The 13,128-nt window shown below is 41.9% G+C and overlaps 1 protein-coding gene across 3 annotated transcripts in view; it reads right to left on the minus strand.

Annotated features, from left to right (window-relative positions):
- The window catches only part of hip1 (huntingtin interacting protein 1), a 320,161-nt gene that overhangs the window by 76,766 nt on the left and 230,267 nt on the right, over positions 1–13,128 (minus strand). For all 3 annotated transcript variants that reach the window (XM_072243134.1, XM_072243136.1, XM_072243135.1), the window contains one exon: positions 4,838–4,981. In XM_072243134.1, coding sequence (XP_072099235.1) covers positions 4,838–4,981 — 144 coding nt within the window. The remainder of the gene's footprint in view (positions 1–4,837; positions 4,982–13,128) is intronic.

Here is a 13,128-nt window from a genome sequence, read left to right on the forward strand (position 1 = left end):
TCATTGTTTTGGAATGGCCAAATCAGAGTCCAGACCTTAACCCAATTGAGATGCTGTGGCATGACCTGAAGAGAGCTGTTCAGGCAGGGTGTCCAAAAAATATTGATAGAGTCACAGAAAAGTACATCACAGAAACAGGCCCTTTGGCTCATCAAGTCTGAGCCAAACTATTTAAACCACCTACTCCCATCAACCTGCACCAGCACCATAACGCTCCAAACCTCTCCTATCAACGCACCTATCCAAACTTCCCTTAAATGTTCAAATTGAGCTCGCATGCACCACTTGTGTTGGCAGCTCATTCCACACTCTCCCGACCCTCTGAGTGAAGAAGTTTCCCCTCATGTTCCCCTTAAACTTTATGCCTTTCACCCTTAACCCATGACCCCTGGGTGTATTCCCACCCAACCTCAATGGAAAAACCCTGTTTGCATTTAGCCTATCTATACCCCTCATAATTTTGTATACTTCCATCAAATCTCCTCTTAAACTTCTATGTTCCAAGGAATAAAGTTCTAACCTATTCAATCTTTCCTTATAACTCAGGTCCTCCAGACCCGGCAACATCCTTGTAAATTTTCTCAGGTTTTACTTCAGTGAGGATACTAAATGGATAAAAGTGACAGATCAAAGGAGCTGAGAAATACGTCAGCTAAAATCTAATTGAATGTTGTATTAAGCTCAAGGGGCTGAATGGCCTCTGTTATACTCCTGCTTATGTCATATTTACATATTAGTTTTATGAATTATTTTAATTTGCCACCAGCTGCTTAGGTATTTTACTATTGTAAATTACTGGCAATCATTAAATTATAGTAAATAGATTGGCTTGTGCTGATGGACTATGATAATGCATATAATATGCAACAGTAGAAGGTGGCACAAGTGCTGGAAACATGTCTGTACAGAGTGAAGATAATGACAGAAATCATATTTTAGGTTGATGGCATTTTAATAGAAATGGGAAAAGTTAGAAATAAAGCATTCTTCAAATTGCAAAGATGAATCCTTCCTGATGAAGGGTGATTGATATGAACTTTCTCCCTCAGGACTGCTGCCTGACCATTTGAGTATTTACAACTTTTCTGTTTCTATTTCAGACTTCTGTCATTTGCAGCATTTTGTTTTACAACAGTTTGGCACATATCACCATTGTAAGCATTTTGCATGAAATGATTTGTTCTTCAGGTTTGTGTACAAAATTCTTGTTACTTAAGTAAGAGTATTTCTGATAAAAGTATGACACTGCTTCCCCTATAGTTTCATATTGAAACTGCTTCAGTTCATTTAATCCTTGGCATCTAGTTCAATTCATACTGACACAATAACTAAATATTACAATTAATCTTTCTGCTCTGACGCTGGAGAAAAGGGGACATTCAGCAGTGGTTAGCACACCTGATGGATCATTAGACAGATACATTCAGTGGCCAATGAACTGAAAGGGCTTTGTATGGAGGAATGGTCTAAAATTGCTCTTCATCGCTGTGCAAGCCTGATCAGGAAATGTTTGGCGGAGGTGATTGCTGCTAAAGTTCTACCAGGTATGAAAAACAAGGATTCACACATTTTTTTCCAACCTGGACTGTAAATGATTAAACAATATGTTTGATAAAGACATGAAAAGTACAATTGTTTGTGTGTTATTAGTTTAGGCAGATTGCATTTGTTTATTATTGTGACTTAGGTGAAGATCAGGCCACATTTTATGAGTAATTAATGCAAACCAGGTAATTGCAAAGGGTTCACAAACTTTTTCTTGTAACTGTAAATGGATCAGTTTCAATGTCCATATTGCACAAACCCAATGAGCCTCTTAGTCAAAGCAAACCAATGAAAAAGGAGAGGTGAAAGAAAACACTAATATTTTACCCACAACAAATGTAAAGGAGATACAGCCCACTGAAGTAACAATAGTCATGCAACAGGATATTTATAGTACCATCCCTAAGCCATTTGTACACATATAACCAGGATATGGCACTGTGCAACATAAAGGCCAAGGGAAAAGTGACTGGAAACTTGATTAAAAAAAAAGGTTGATTGTAAAGAAGTAACAAAAGGAGGGAAGAGCAAAGAGGATTTTCTAGCTTAGAACTTAGCTAGCAGAAGGCAACACAGAAGTAATGAAAAGGAATTTTGTTAGTGGAAGAGTGACAGTAGGATTGCCATGGGAAGAGAAAGCCTGTAATAAAGCTAAAAAGCTCATATCAACAGAAAGTGATCAACAAAGAAATCCACTGTGAAGCAAAGACACGCATGAATGGCCAGAGAGAAGCAGCTGGGATTGTTTGGTAGAAGTGGGCAGAACAACTGCGGTGGCAGATACAGTATATGGGCAAGTAAACTCAAAGAGCTGAGTCTGGATTCTTACATTATTATTATAATACTGGTATTAAATTAAAACTGATTCCAGGATTGAGCCTTTTAAAGAAAATTTATCAAACAGGTATGTAAAGAACAGCAAATCATTCTGATGAAAGGACTGAATTTGCACACCACTTTATGCTTTCTAAATAAAGCAGATGAAAATAATCTGATGAAACAATGATGTAAATTTCTACAGTCACGACTCCGCTCCACAGACACCCTGAAACAGTTACACATGGAATACTAAAGATTCGAGATTGGTTTTGATGAAAAAATACAGCTCTTCTAATGAATGCAGCTAATAATCCTTCAAATCTCTTCAGCGAGGTAGGGGTGTAAAGCCATTCAGAGAGAAATCAATTATCACCATGGTAACAATTCCACTGGGTCTCAGTACTTCGCCTGTGCATTAATCCTTTAGACTGCACGGCCATAAAAAAATTACACAGGAAAGAAACTGATAATTTCACTTGCAAATTCCAGTATTAATCCCTGTTTAAGTACAAAAAATAACTTGCTCTGTTATGAATGGGGCAGATGTGTCATGGGCACAAGACATTCTGCAGAGGCAGGAAATCATGGGACTCTTCCTCCTACATTAGTCCATATTTCATCCCCAACTGCTATCCAACACTTTAAATAGCACACTCCCATTTTTAACATATATTCAGGTAATCACCTTTACCATTATATTATAAACTGCTCCTTTCATTTCTGAAACTGGACAAAATCTATATAAACTTTTAAACCTGTCCCAGACTTCAATACTAAAACTTGCCTTGCAACAGATTAGTTAGATAATCTTAGAATTATAAATAACTACACCCCTACATTAATTTCCGGGTTTTACAATTCACGTACATACATACACACACAAGCACGCAGGCGCGCATTCCTTACAGAGACATTCGTTTATATGCTTCATTGATAGAATGAAATGAATAACAGACAAAATGATACTGATGCCAAAATAACTGAATTTCAAGTCAGTTTTCTCCAAGTTAACTGGTCTTTCACTATTACACAACTCTCAGATTCAGTTTACCATTTTGATATCCCAGAGAAAGAAAATTAGTCCCTTTTACACTTGGGCATAATAACAATTTGCCAGGAACTATTTAATTATCATGACAAAAACTGAAGACTTGTTTGGCTAAATAAACAAACTGGGAACCCCTGAGGTGGTTATGAGAATTGCTCGGTTGATATTATTGACAAAAGGGAGTATCTTTGATGGGGTGAGGCCAGGATTAGTGAGGTGCTCAGCAAAAAGTGATGAGAGGGAGAATCAAAACAAAATAAAGCATTCTATAAAATGAGAGCAATTGGAGAGGGACAACACAAAGACAAAATTTATGAACTGCTGAGATGTAGGGTGTGCCCAGCAGATCGAGCTGTGCAAATGGAAAGAGAAAATAATTCCTGCCCCCCTTAACATAAAATTAACTTCTTTAATACTATATCCCAAATCTGACTAAACTCTTCAACCTGAAGCATTCATTGTTTTTCTTTCTACTGATGCTGTCGGATCTGCTGAGTAGTTCCAGTACCTTCTCTTTTTAATTTATAGCAGATGAACCATAAACTGAGAATGTGTTCTATTTTAAAGTGAATTATGGAGAGGAGGAGTTGTTACTCCTCCTCTCCAAAGCGTTCTGCGTTGTTACTAATCACGCTAAAGATCACCACATTACTGTGAACTTTATCAGACAGTAGGTAAAATATGAGAATAATTTTACAGGTTTAACTAAAAATAGACTCAGTACGGTCTGATGTCTTAGCCACTCGTGTTCAGAGAATTTTGCTTTGGCAAAATTGGGTAAGGAGATTCAGGGATCTAAACAGGAGAAAAGTCAACAGGTCTATTTATAATGCCTTTTCAATATAGCAAAACTTATGAGATACCAGGGCCAACAGCCAAAAATTCTGATCAGAGATACCTTAAGGGAGAAAGAGAAAGCGAAGTAATTGCAGAGCTGACACTATGGTACACAACTCATTTTGCAGACAGGACCTATCACTGGAGTCACTTATGAAAGACACTCACATGAAGATTGATTTATTTCAACCACACAGACCAGACAGTGTTGGTCATGTAAAACAAGCCACAAATCCTAACAATAATTAACAGAATAATTTAAGATTCCTAGCCTGAATGTTTTCCAGACCTGAAAGTGTCAAAAATTATGATTGATATTTTTCTGATTGGCAAAATAATTCACTTTACATCAGCTCTGAAGCCCTTTTCTATCTAGAAGCTCAACAACAGTCCAGATCACGTCATTAATTTTAAAATATTTATTGCTTTATTAGTTAAGCAATGTATAAATCTTATTATCATTTGTCCAACAGGGAAATGACACCAAGTATATGGGTTCTGACGCTGCGAAAAAGTGTCAAGTTCTACAAATCTCTCCCTGCTCTCCTCGCCATGTAACAAGCGCTTACGGAACGCTTTCTCCCATACCTGCTGGGATGATGGATCCATCTCCACCAAATCCTCCGTTTCCACAACTGGCTCACTGTCAGGGGAGGCCGACTCGACAGGGATGACCACAACAGGGCTGACGTGTTCAGACAGAGCGGAGGCTCGCAGGAAGTTTGGAGGATTCTGCGAGAGAAAAGACAAGTAACTATACTCAGCAAAAAACATGATCAATTGCTCAGTACCCAGTCAACTGCAAACCATACACTCTATGCATGTGGATTATTCAGCCTACAGCTGAAATATTAACATTTCTAAATTGGTTTATTATTGCCATATGCAACAAGGTACAGTGGAACAGGCCCTTTAACGCAGGGGTCCCCGACCTTTTTTGCACCGCGGACCAGTTTAATATTGACAATATTCTTGCGGACCGGCCGACCGGTGGGGGGGGGGGGGGGGGGCGGTCCTCGTAGGGTTAAACTCACCTCAACATGTCTTTTACAGTTAGGGTTGCCAACTTTCTCACTGCCAAATATGGGACAAAAGTAGCAGTCAAATCCCGGGACACGTTTTCCCAGGAAAGACTACCATGACCATGAAGCCTTGCGCGGGCACCTGGGTGCGCATGCATGACGTGCGCATGTGATGTGCGGATGTGCATACATGCCGATTTCCCCCCCACAAATCGGTTTTGCCTTCATCTTCTCGACTACACTGTACATACTTTATTTCTACTTTATATAAGCTGTGTATTTATCATATCATTCGTGCTTTTACTATATGCTAGTGTTATTTTCGGTTTTATGTGTTATTTGGTATGATTTGTTAGGTTATTTTTTGGGTCTGGGGACGCTCAAAAATTTTTCCCATATAAATTAATGGTAATTGCTTCTTTGCTTCACGCCATTTCAGCACGGAAGGTTTCATAGGAATGCTCTACCTTAGCGGGGGAAATATGGGACAAGGGCGGTCCTGTATGGGACAAACCAATTTAGCCCAATATACAGGTTGTCCCGGCAAATACGGGACAGTTGGCAACCCTATGTTCAAATTCAACAGTGCATGACAGGAAATGAGGAAAGGTGCAGCCGACTCATATCGTTTCCTCGCGGCCCAGTGGTTGGGGACCGCTGCTGTAAGGCATGCTGCACAGCAATCCCCCTGCTTCAGCCTAGCCTAATCACTGGACAACTTACAATGACTAATAGACCAATCAACCTACCAACTGGTATACCTTTGGACTGTGGGAGGAAACCAGAGCACCTGGAGGAAAAACAAACACACACACACACACACAGTCACGAGGAGAACGTACAAACTCCTTACAGGCAATGGCGGGATTTGAACCTGGGGTCACTGGTACTGTAAAGGGCTATGCTACTGTGTCACCCTCCTGTGTACCCTTCATGCAGATCAATTCATTACAACAGTACACTGATGCCGTACAAGTTAAAACAATGACAGAGTACAGAACGAAGTGCTACAATTACAGAGAAAGTGCAGTGCAGGCAGACAGACAATAAGGAGCAAGGTCAGATTGTGAGGTCAGTCGTCCATCTTATTGGACTAGGGAATCGTTCAGTAGTCCTATAACAGTGGAATAAATGTCCTTGAGCCTGGTGGTTTCAGGCTGTTGTATCTTCATTCCAATGAGAACGGGGAGAAGGGAGAATGTCCGGGATAGGTGGAGTCTTTGATTATGCTGGCTGCTTTACTGAGGTAGCGAAAAGTGAATAGAGTCCATGAATGAGAGGTTAGTTTCCGCGACATGCTGAGCTGTGTCCACAACTCTCTGCAGTTTCTTATGGCTACAGGTAGAACAGCTGCCCTAGTGAGTCATGATGCATCAGATTAGATGCTTTGTACAGTACACTAGATAGAGATAGATAGATACTTCATTGATCTCAAAGGAAATTACAGTGACACAGCAGCATTACAAGTGCACAGATATACAAGTACAAGAAAAGTAAGCAAGAATGAAAAATAAGTTAGCTCAAACAGTGTAACAGGAGGGGGTCATCACTTCCCTATCTATAACTTGACTCATTATACAGAGCAAAATGGCCAAAGGTAAGAATGGCCTCATATAGCACACTCTGAAGCAACGCAGTTGTCTTAGTCTATTACTAAAAGTATTCCTCTGGTCTGCCAAGGTGGCATGCAGAGATTGAGAAGCATTATCCAAGATTGCCAGGATTTCCCACAGGGTCCTTTGTTCTGCCACAGCCTCCAATGTGTCCAGTTTGACCCCTATAACAGAGCCAGCCTTTCTAATCAGTTCATTGAGCCTGTTGGCATCACCCGTGTTGATGCCATTGCCCCACCACATCACCACATAAAAGATTGTACTGCAACAGCAGACTGGTAGAACATGTGAAGCAGAGGCCTGCACACTCCAATGGACCTCAGTCTCCTCAGGAAGTAGAGGCGACTCTGGCCCTTCTTGTACACAGACTCTGTGTTGGTGCTCCACTCAAGTCTGTCATCCAGGTGCATCCCAGGTACTTGTAGGTCCTCACCACATCCACGTCCTCACCATCAATAGTAACAGGGAGCAATGCAGGCTTAGTCTTCCTAAAGTCCATCACCATCTCCTTTGTCTCACTGATGTTGAGCTGCAGATGATTCAGCTTGCACCATTCGACAAAGTCCTCCACCAGAGCCCTGTATTCATCCTCCTGTCCTCCATTTATACACTCAACTATTTCTGCATATGACATGATTCACTGTCGTATCTAAAGTCCGAGGTATACAGAGTAAACAGGAAGGGGGCCAATACAGTCCCCAGTGCCGCTTATAGCCGTGTCCGACACACAGCGCTGAAGCCGCACAAACTGCCAACCTGCATTGAACAGAGCTTTTCCCCCCAGCAATAAGGGCTGCATAGTATCAAAGGCACTTGAGAAATCAAAAAATATTATCCTCACAGTGCTGCCCACAGTGCTACTCCCTATTCAAATGGGAGTAGGCTCTATTCAGCAGGTAGGTGACAGCAATGTCATTAATAAAAACTGATGAGGATTAATGGGGACATGCCAAATTTACTGAGCCTCCTGAGCAAGTAGAGGTGCTTTTGAAGTTTCTTGGCTTTGGCATAGAAGTGATTGGACCAGGCTGTTGGTGATGTTTATTCACAGGAGCCTGTACCTCTCAAACCAAACCCTTAATCTTCTCACTTAAACCTTTCCCTTCATTATTTTCTTTTCCTCATTTGCTCCTGATTTTTTTTTAATGGTTTTGGTCACTTCATTGAAAACCTGTACTTTGCTGTAAGATACATTTTGCCCTGGTTACAGCTCTGACTTGCTGTGAACATTTTATCTTTGTGTGAAATGGATACAAGGTTCATGCCTTGTTACTGTGGATTTCAAAATACAGCATCAATATCACGCCCACGTTTCAACCAATGCTGCTGAGTCAATATTTTGGCATCTACAACTCCAAATCAGCATGAGAGCAACAGTACATTCAAAGCTTAGTCATAGAGTCCTGGAACACAACAGCACAGAAAGAGGACCTTCAGCCCATCTAGTCTGTTCTGAACTATTTATCTGCCTAAACACGAGGAATTCTGCAGATGCTGGAAATTCAAGCAACACACATCATAGTTGCTGGTGCACGCAGCAGGCCAGGCAGCATCTCTAGGAAGAGGTACAGTCGATGTTTTGGGCCAAGACGTCGACTGTACCTCTTCCTAGAGATGCTGCCTGGCCTGCTGCGTTCACCAGCAACTTTGATGTGTGTTGCTATTTATCTGCCTAGTCCCATTGACCTGCACCCTGGCTATTGGCCTTCTTACCCCTCCCATTCACACACCTCAACAAACTTCTCTTCAATCCTGCAATTGAACCTGCATCCACCACTTCCACTGGCAGCTCATTTCATACCCTCATCACCCCTGAGTGAAGAAATGCCCCCTCATGCTACCTTTAAACATTTCACTTTTCACCCTTATCCCATGACCTCTGGTTTGAGTCTCACTCAACCTCAGTGAGAAAAGCCTGTTTCCATTTACCCTGTTTATACCCCTTATAATCTTGAATACGTCCATAAAACCTCCCCTCATTCTTCTATGTTCGAGGGAATAAAGTTCTAACTTATTCAACATTTCCGTAAAACTCAGTTCCTCAAGTCCCGGCAATATCTTTGTAAATTTTGTCTGCCCTCTTTCGACCTTATTGACATATTTCCTGTAGGTAGATGACCAAAACTGCATGCAATAGTCCAAATTAGGCGTCACCAATGTCTTATACAATTTCAACATAACATCCCAACTCGTGTACTCAGTACATTGATTTATGAAGCCCAATGTGCCAAAAGGTTTCTCTATGACCCAACCTATTTGTGCCACCACTTTAAAGGAATTATGGATCTGTATCTCCAGATCCCTCTGTTCTGCCACACTCCTCAATGCCCTACCACTCACCCTGGAAACACAACCATGGCTTGTTCTCCCAAAGTTCAACATCTCACATTTCTCAAATAAAAGCAGCTATGTCAATGCAACTCAGCTCCAAAGGACAAATTTAACATAATTTTTTGTGTCAATCCAAAGTCAAAAATCTTTCCGATGAGCTCATAAGTAGCCCTCAGCAACACCTTGCTGTGTGTTTGGGTCATAACCAGAACAAAAGGTGTTGCACACCCTGCATCTTGCCAGTCTCAGCCATTACAACGCTGGCCCATTTCACCATGTCAATTGAATCCGCTAACTTATTAAGGAGGCAAATTGGTGCCTTCCAGATTGTCCGTTTCTCTTCTGCTCCTGCAGACAACTATTCCATCGCCCTATGGCCGTGCCAATCTCACTGTTGAGGTCGGCAAGTCATTCTACCTACAACTACTTGACAGCAGGTGCGGCAGGAGGACAGGCTCTCTATGTGGTTGTTGAGCAGGTTTCTTCATGACCCCAGATATTTCCTGCAGATGCACAACTCTCTGGAATTCTCTGTTTGCCGTTTCCTTTCTGCATGACTGATAACTGGTGGAACTACTGTAGTGAGGTCATGCACTGACTTCAGCAACTACCCCAGCAGACCACCTGATGACTTTGTGCTTAAAATTAGCATCAAGTTAACTAACCTGCATGGCCAAAGCTTACTTGGGATGGGAAACAATACTCAGCATTGCAGAGACTTTCGGTAGGCCATACAAGTTCAGAGATATTAGATTAGATTATGAGAACACTCAGTCCTCTTTCATTATCATTTAGAAATGCATACATGCATTAAGAAATGATACAATGTTTCTCCGGAGTGATATCACAGGAAACAGGACTAACACTGACAGAACCACATAATCATAACATATAGTTACAGCAAGTGCAAAGCAATACCATAATTTGATGAAGAACAAACCATGGGCCCCTATCTTAAAATTCGAAGCTTCTGAAGGTCACTGCTCCCAGCGCTACCTTTGTAGATTAGACAAATATCAGATTTATTACTCAATGGGCTTCTACCATTATTGGACAATGAAGCTGGCAAGACCAACAGGTAGTTGTCTATTTGCCAATTGTTTGTTACCTTCTAATCTCCACCTTGGAAAGCAGTCATCTTTTTCTTCCCTATGACCTTAGGAAGAAAATCTGCTAGGTTCAGATCTCCTAACCAGTCCACATTGTACCAAAAATCAAAAGTCACTTCAGAATGTTACGCCGAAACCTGAGTTAGGTGGGGGTGGGGAGGCAACATTTTACACCATTTCCTATGTCCAGGTTAGATGAGTTTCAAGGTAGCACATCAGCCATGACCAGTTTACAACTGTCTTCACGCTCCATGCAAGTTAAAATCTGGTTCTCAAGTGGCTTTTTTGTAAGAGTGTAGCCAGCCCAAAACTTCCTACATGTTTTTTTGGAAAAGAATGAGTGACTCTTAAAATCCAGAAGGATATTTTCTGGGCTTGGAGGATGTTGTTACCTTCCAAAGAGATATCAATTTGATAATTCATTGCATTTACCATGAAAAATTCACCCAAAACTCAGTAATTAACAATGAACTCTGAAATCCTAAGCTATGGTATAAAACATCAGCGTTGCTGATCTGGGCTCCATAGCAAGGGCATCACTCGCAAACAATTCCTGATGTTTAACTAACGCTAAATAAAATAGCCATAGGGACTGTTGCATTTCCTTGGCTGAAAATTGTTTACATTTCAGTATGACCTTGGTAAACTGGCGCATTGCCAATCGTACTTTCAAGCTACCTTGAGAACACAGTCTTCTCTCACCGTCACACCAATTTACCCCTCCTTATTTGATGAAAACAAGAGCTTTCTGATCCAATGGCAGCTTTCAGGATTCAGCCACTGCAAAAAAAAAATCCTGGGAATCTGCTGCAAACTGTGTAAACAAGAGTCATTCCACATTTATGGGAACTCCAGTGATGCCCGCCGCCAGAGACTTGACATCAGAATCTCACAGACACTAACAGAAATGGATTCATTAGGAACTAAACCAGCTCAAAAATCCTCCACCTGGTACAATCACATCACTCTTTGCATCAAAACCATGAGACAATCTGCAGTGTTTAAAACGATCGTACCACACAAATCACTTTGCTATTAGAAGCTTGCGGGTGTCCCTTTATCTACTTTTCCAACAGCTTCCCACTCACAAAGAAATGGCAAAATCAGATCATGTAGGAAACACGTCAGAGGGAATGTTGTGAACTGAAGGAACTTTAATCAGCTGGAGAGGGGTTATGGCCATCTTCAACAGAAAGTAGCATTTATACTACTATGTACTACTTGTGAGGATCAATAATCAAATTGCAACACTGGGTCGCTGGAAATAAGCACTGTTAATTTCAGTGAAGGCATCTAGGGCTTCTAGTTACAGTGGGGGGGGGAAGCTTGGGAGAGACGAAGCACTGCAGATGTAACATTAGTGAGCATTAATGATCAGAAAGTGTAAGAAAGGGAACGCAGACCAGTCCTCATAAAGGGATCCGAAGTGGAAAGAGTGAGCAATTTCAAGCTGCTGGGTGTCAACATCTCTGAGGACCTATCCTGGACCCGTCATACCAATGCAGCAGCAAAGGCAGCACAACAGTAGCTATATTTCATTAGGAGTTTGACGAGATTTGGCATGCCACCGAAGACACGGGCAAATTTTTATAGATGTACCATACAGAGCATTCTAACTGGCTGGCTGCAAGAGAGTTGTAAACTTAGTCAGCTCCATCATGGGCACTAGCCTCTGGAGTATCCAGGACATTTTCAAGGAGTGATGCCTCAAAAAGGTAGCGTCCATTTTTAAGTACAGGTGTCCCCCGCTTTTCGAACGTTCGCTTTACAAAACCTCACTGTTACGAAAGACCTACATTAGTACCCCATTTTCGCTTTCAGAAGGTGTTTTCACTGTTACGAAAAAAAATTCAGCGCGTGATAAAAGGCAGCGCGCTCCGAGCAGCCGCTCTCCCCCGGATTCTCGCCGGCATTGCTTAAACACGAGCCTGTGAGCAGCTGTTTGCAAGATGACTTCTATGGTATCAGAAAAGCCTGAACGAGCTCGTAAGGGTGTTACACTTACGGTAAAACTAGACATAATTAAGCGTTTTGACCGTGGTGAACGAAGTAAGGACAATGTGAGTTTGGCTTGCGAAAGTTGACGAAGATGATGTTGAAGAGGTGTTGGCATCCCATCACCAAGAACTGACAGATGAAGAGCTGATGCAATTGGAAGAAAAAAGGATAACAGTCAAAACCGAATGAGTAATGATAAAGTACGACTTTAATTTTGAAAGGGTACGTCGGTTTAAGGGATATTTGCAGGATGGTTTGAGTCCTTATTAAAGAACTGTGTGATAGAAAAATACATGAGGCTCAGCAGTCCAGCAAGCCTTCCACATCAGCCACAGCAGACGACGAACCTCGACCTTCGACATCAAAGCGGGCAGTCATAGGAGAAGATGAGCTGCCTGCTCCAATGGAAACAGATGACGAGATGACACCCCAGTGTCCCACCACCCCAACCCCCAGGCCACGGACAGATACCGATTCGCGGAGAATGCAAAGGTAGCCGGGAGACACAAGGCACATCTTTAAGAAAAAAGCCAAAATAAACATGATAATTAATTAGGTGCCGCCGACACGTAATTGTCAGCCCAGATCAGAGACGACGCAATCAGAAATCGGCACTGATCTGTGCCGACAATTACGGGCGACACCTAATTAATTAGCATGTTTGTTTTGGCTTTTTTCTTAAAGATGTGCTGTGTGCCTCCCGGATGCTGCTGGACCCCTGCGTTCTTCACGGCAATGTATCGCTCAGCGGCCCGGAGGGTAGGGGGCCACTGCACCACCCAACCTGCAACGACTCAGTCTAACAC

The sequence above is a fragment of the Mobula birostris genome, chromosome 25 (genome assembly GCF_030028105.1).
Source record: "Mobula birostris isolate sMobBir1 chromosome 25, sMobBir1.hap1, whole genome shotgun sequence".
NCBI lineage: Eukaryota > Metazoa > Chordata > Chondrichthyes > Myliobatiformes > Myliobatidae > Mobula > Mobula birostris.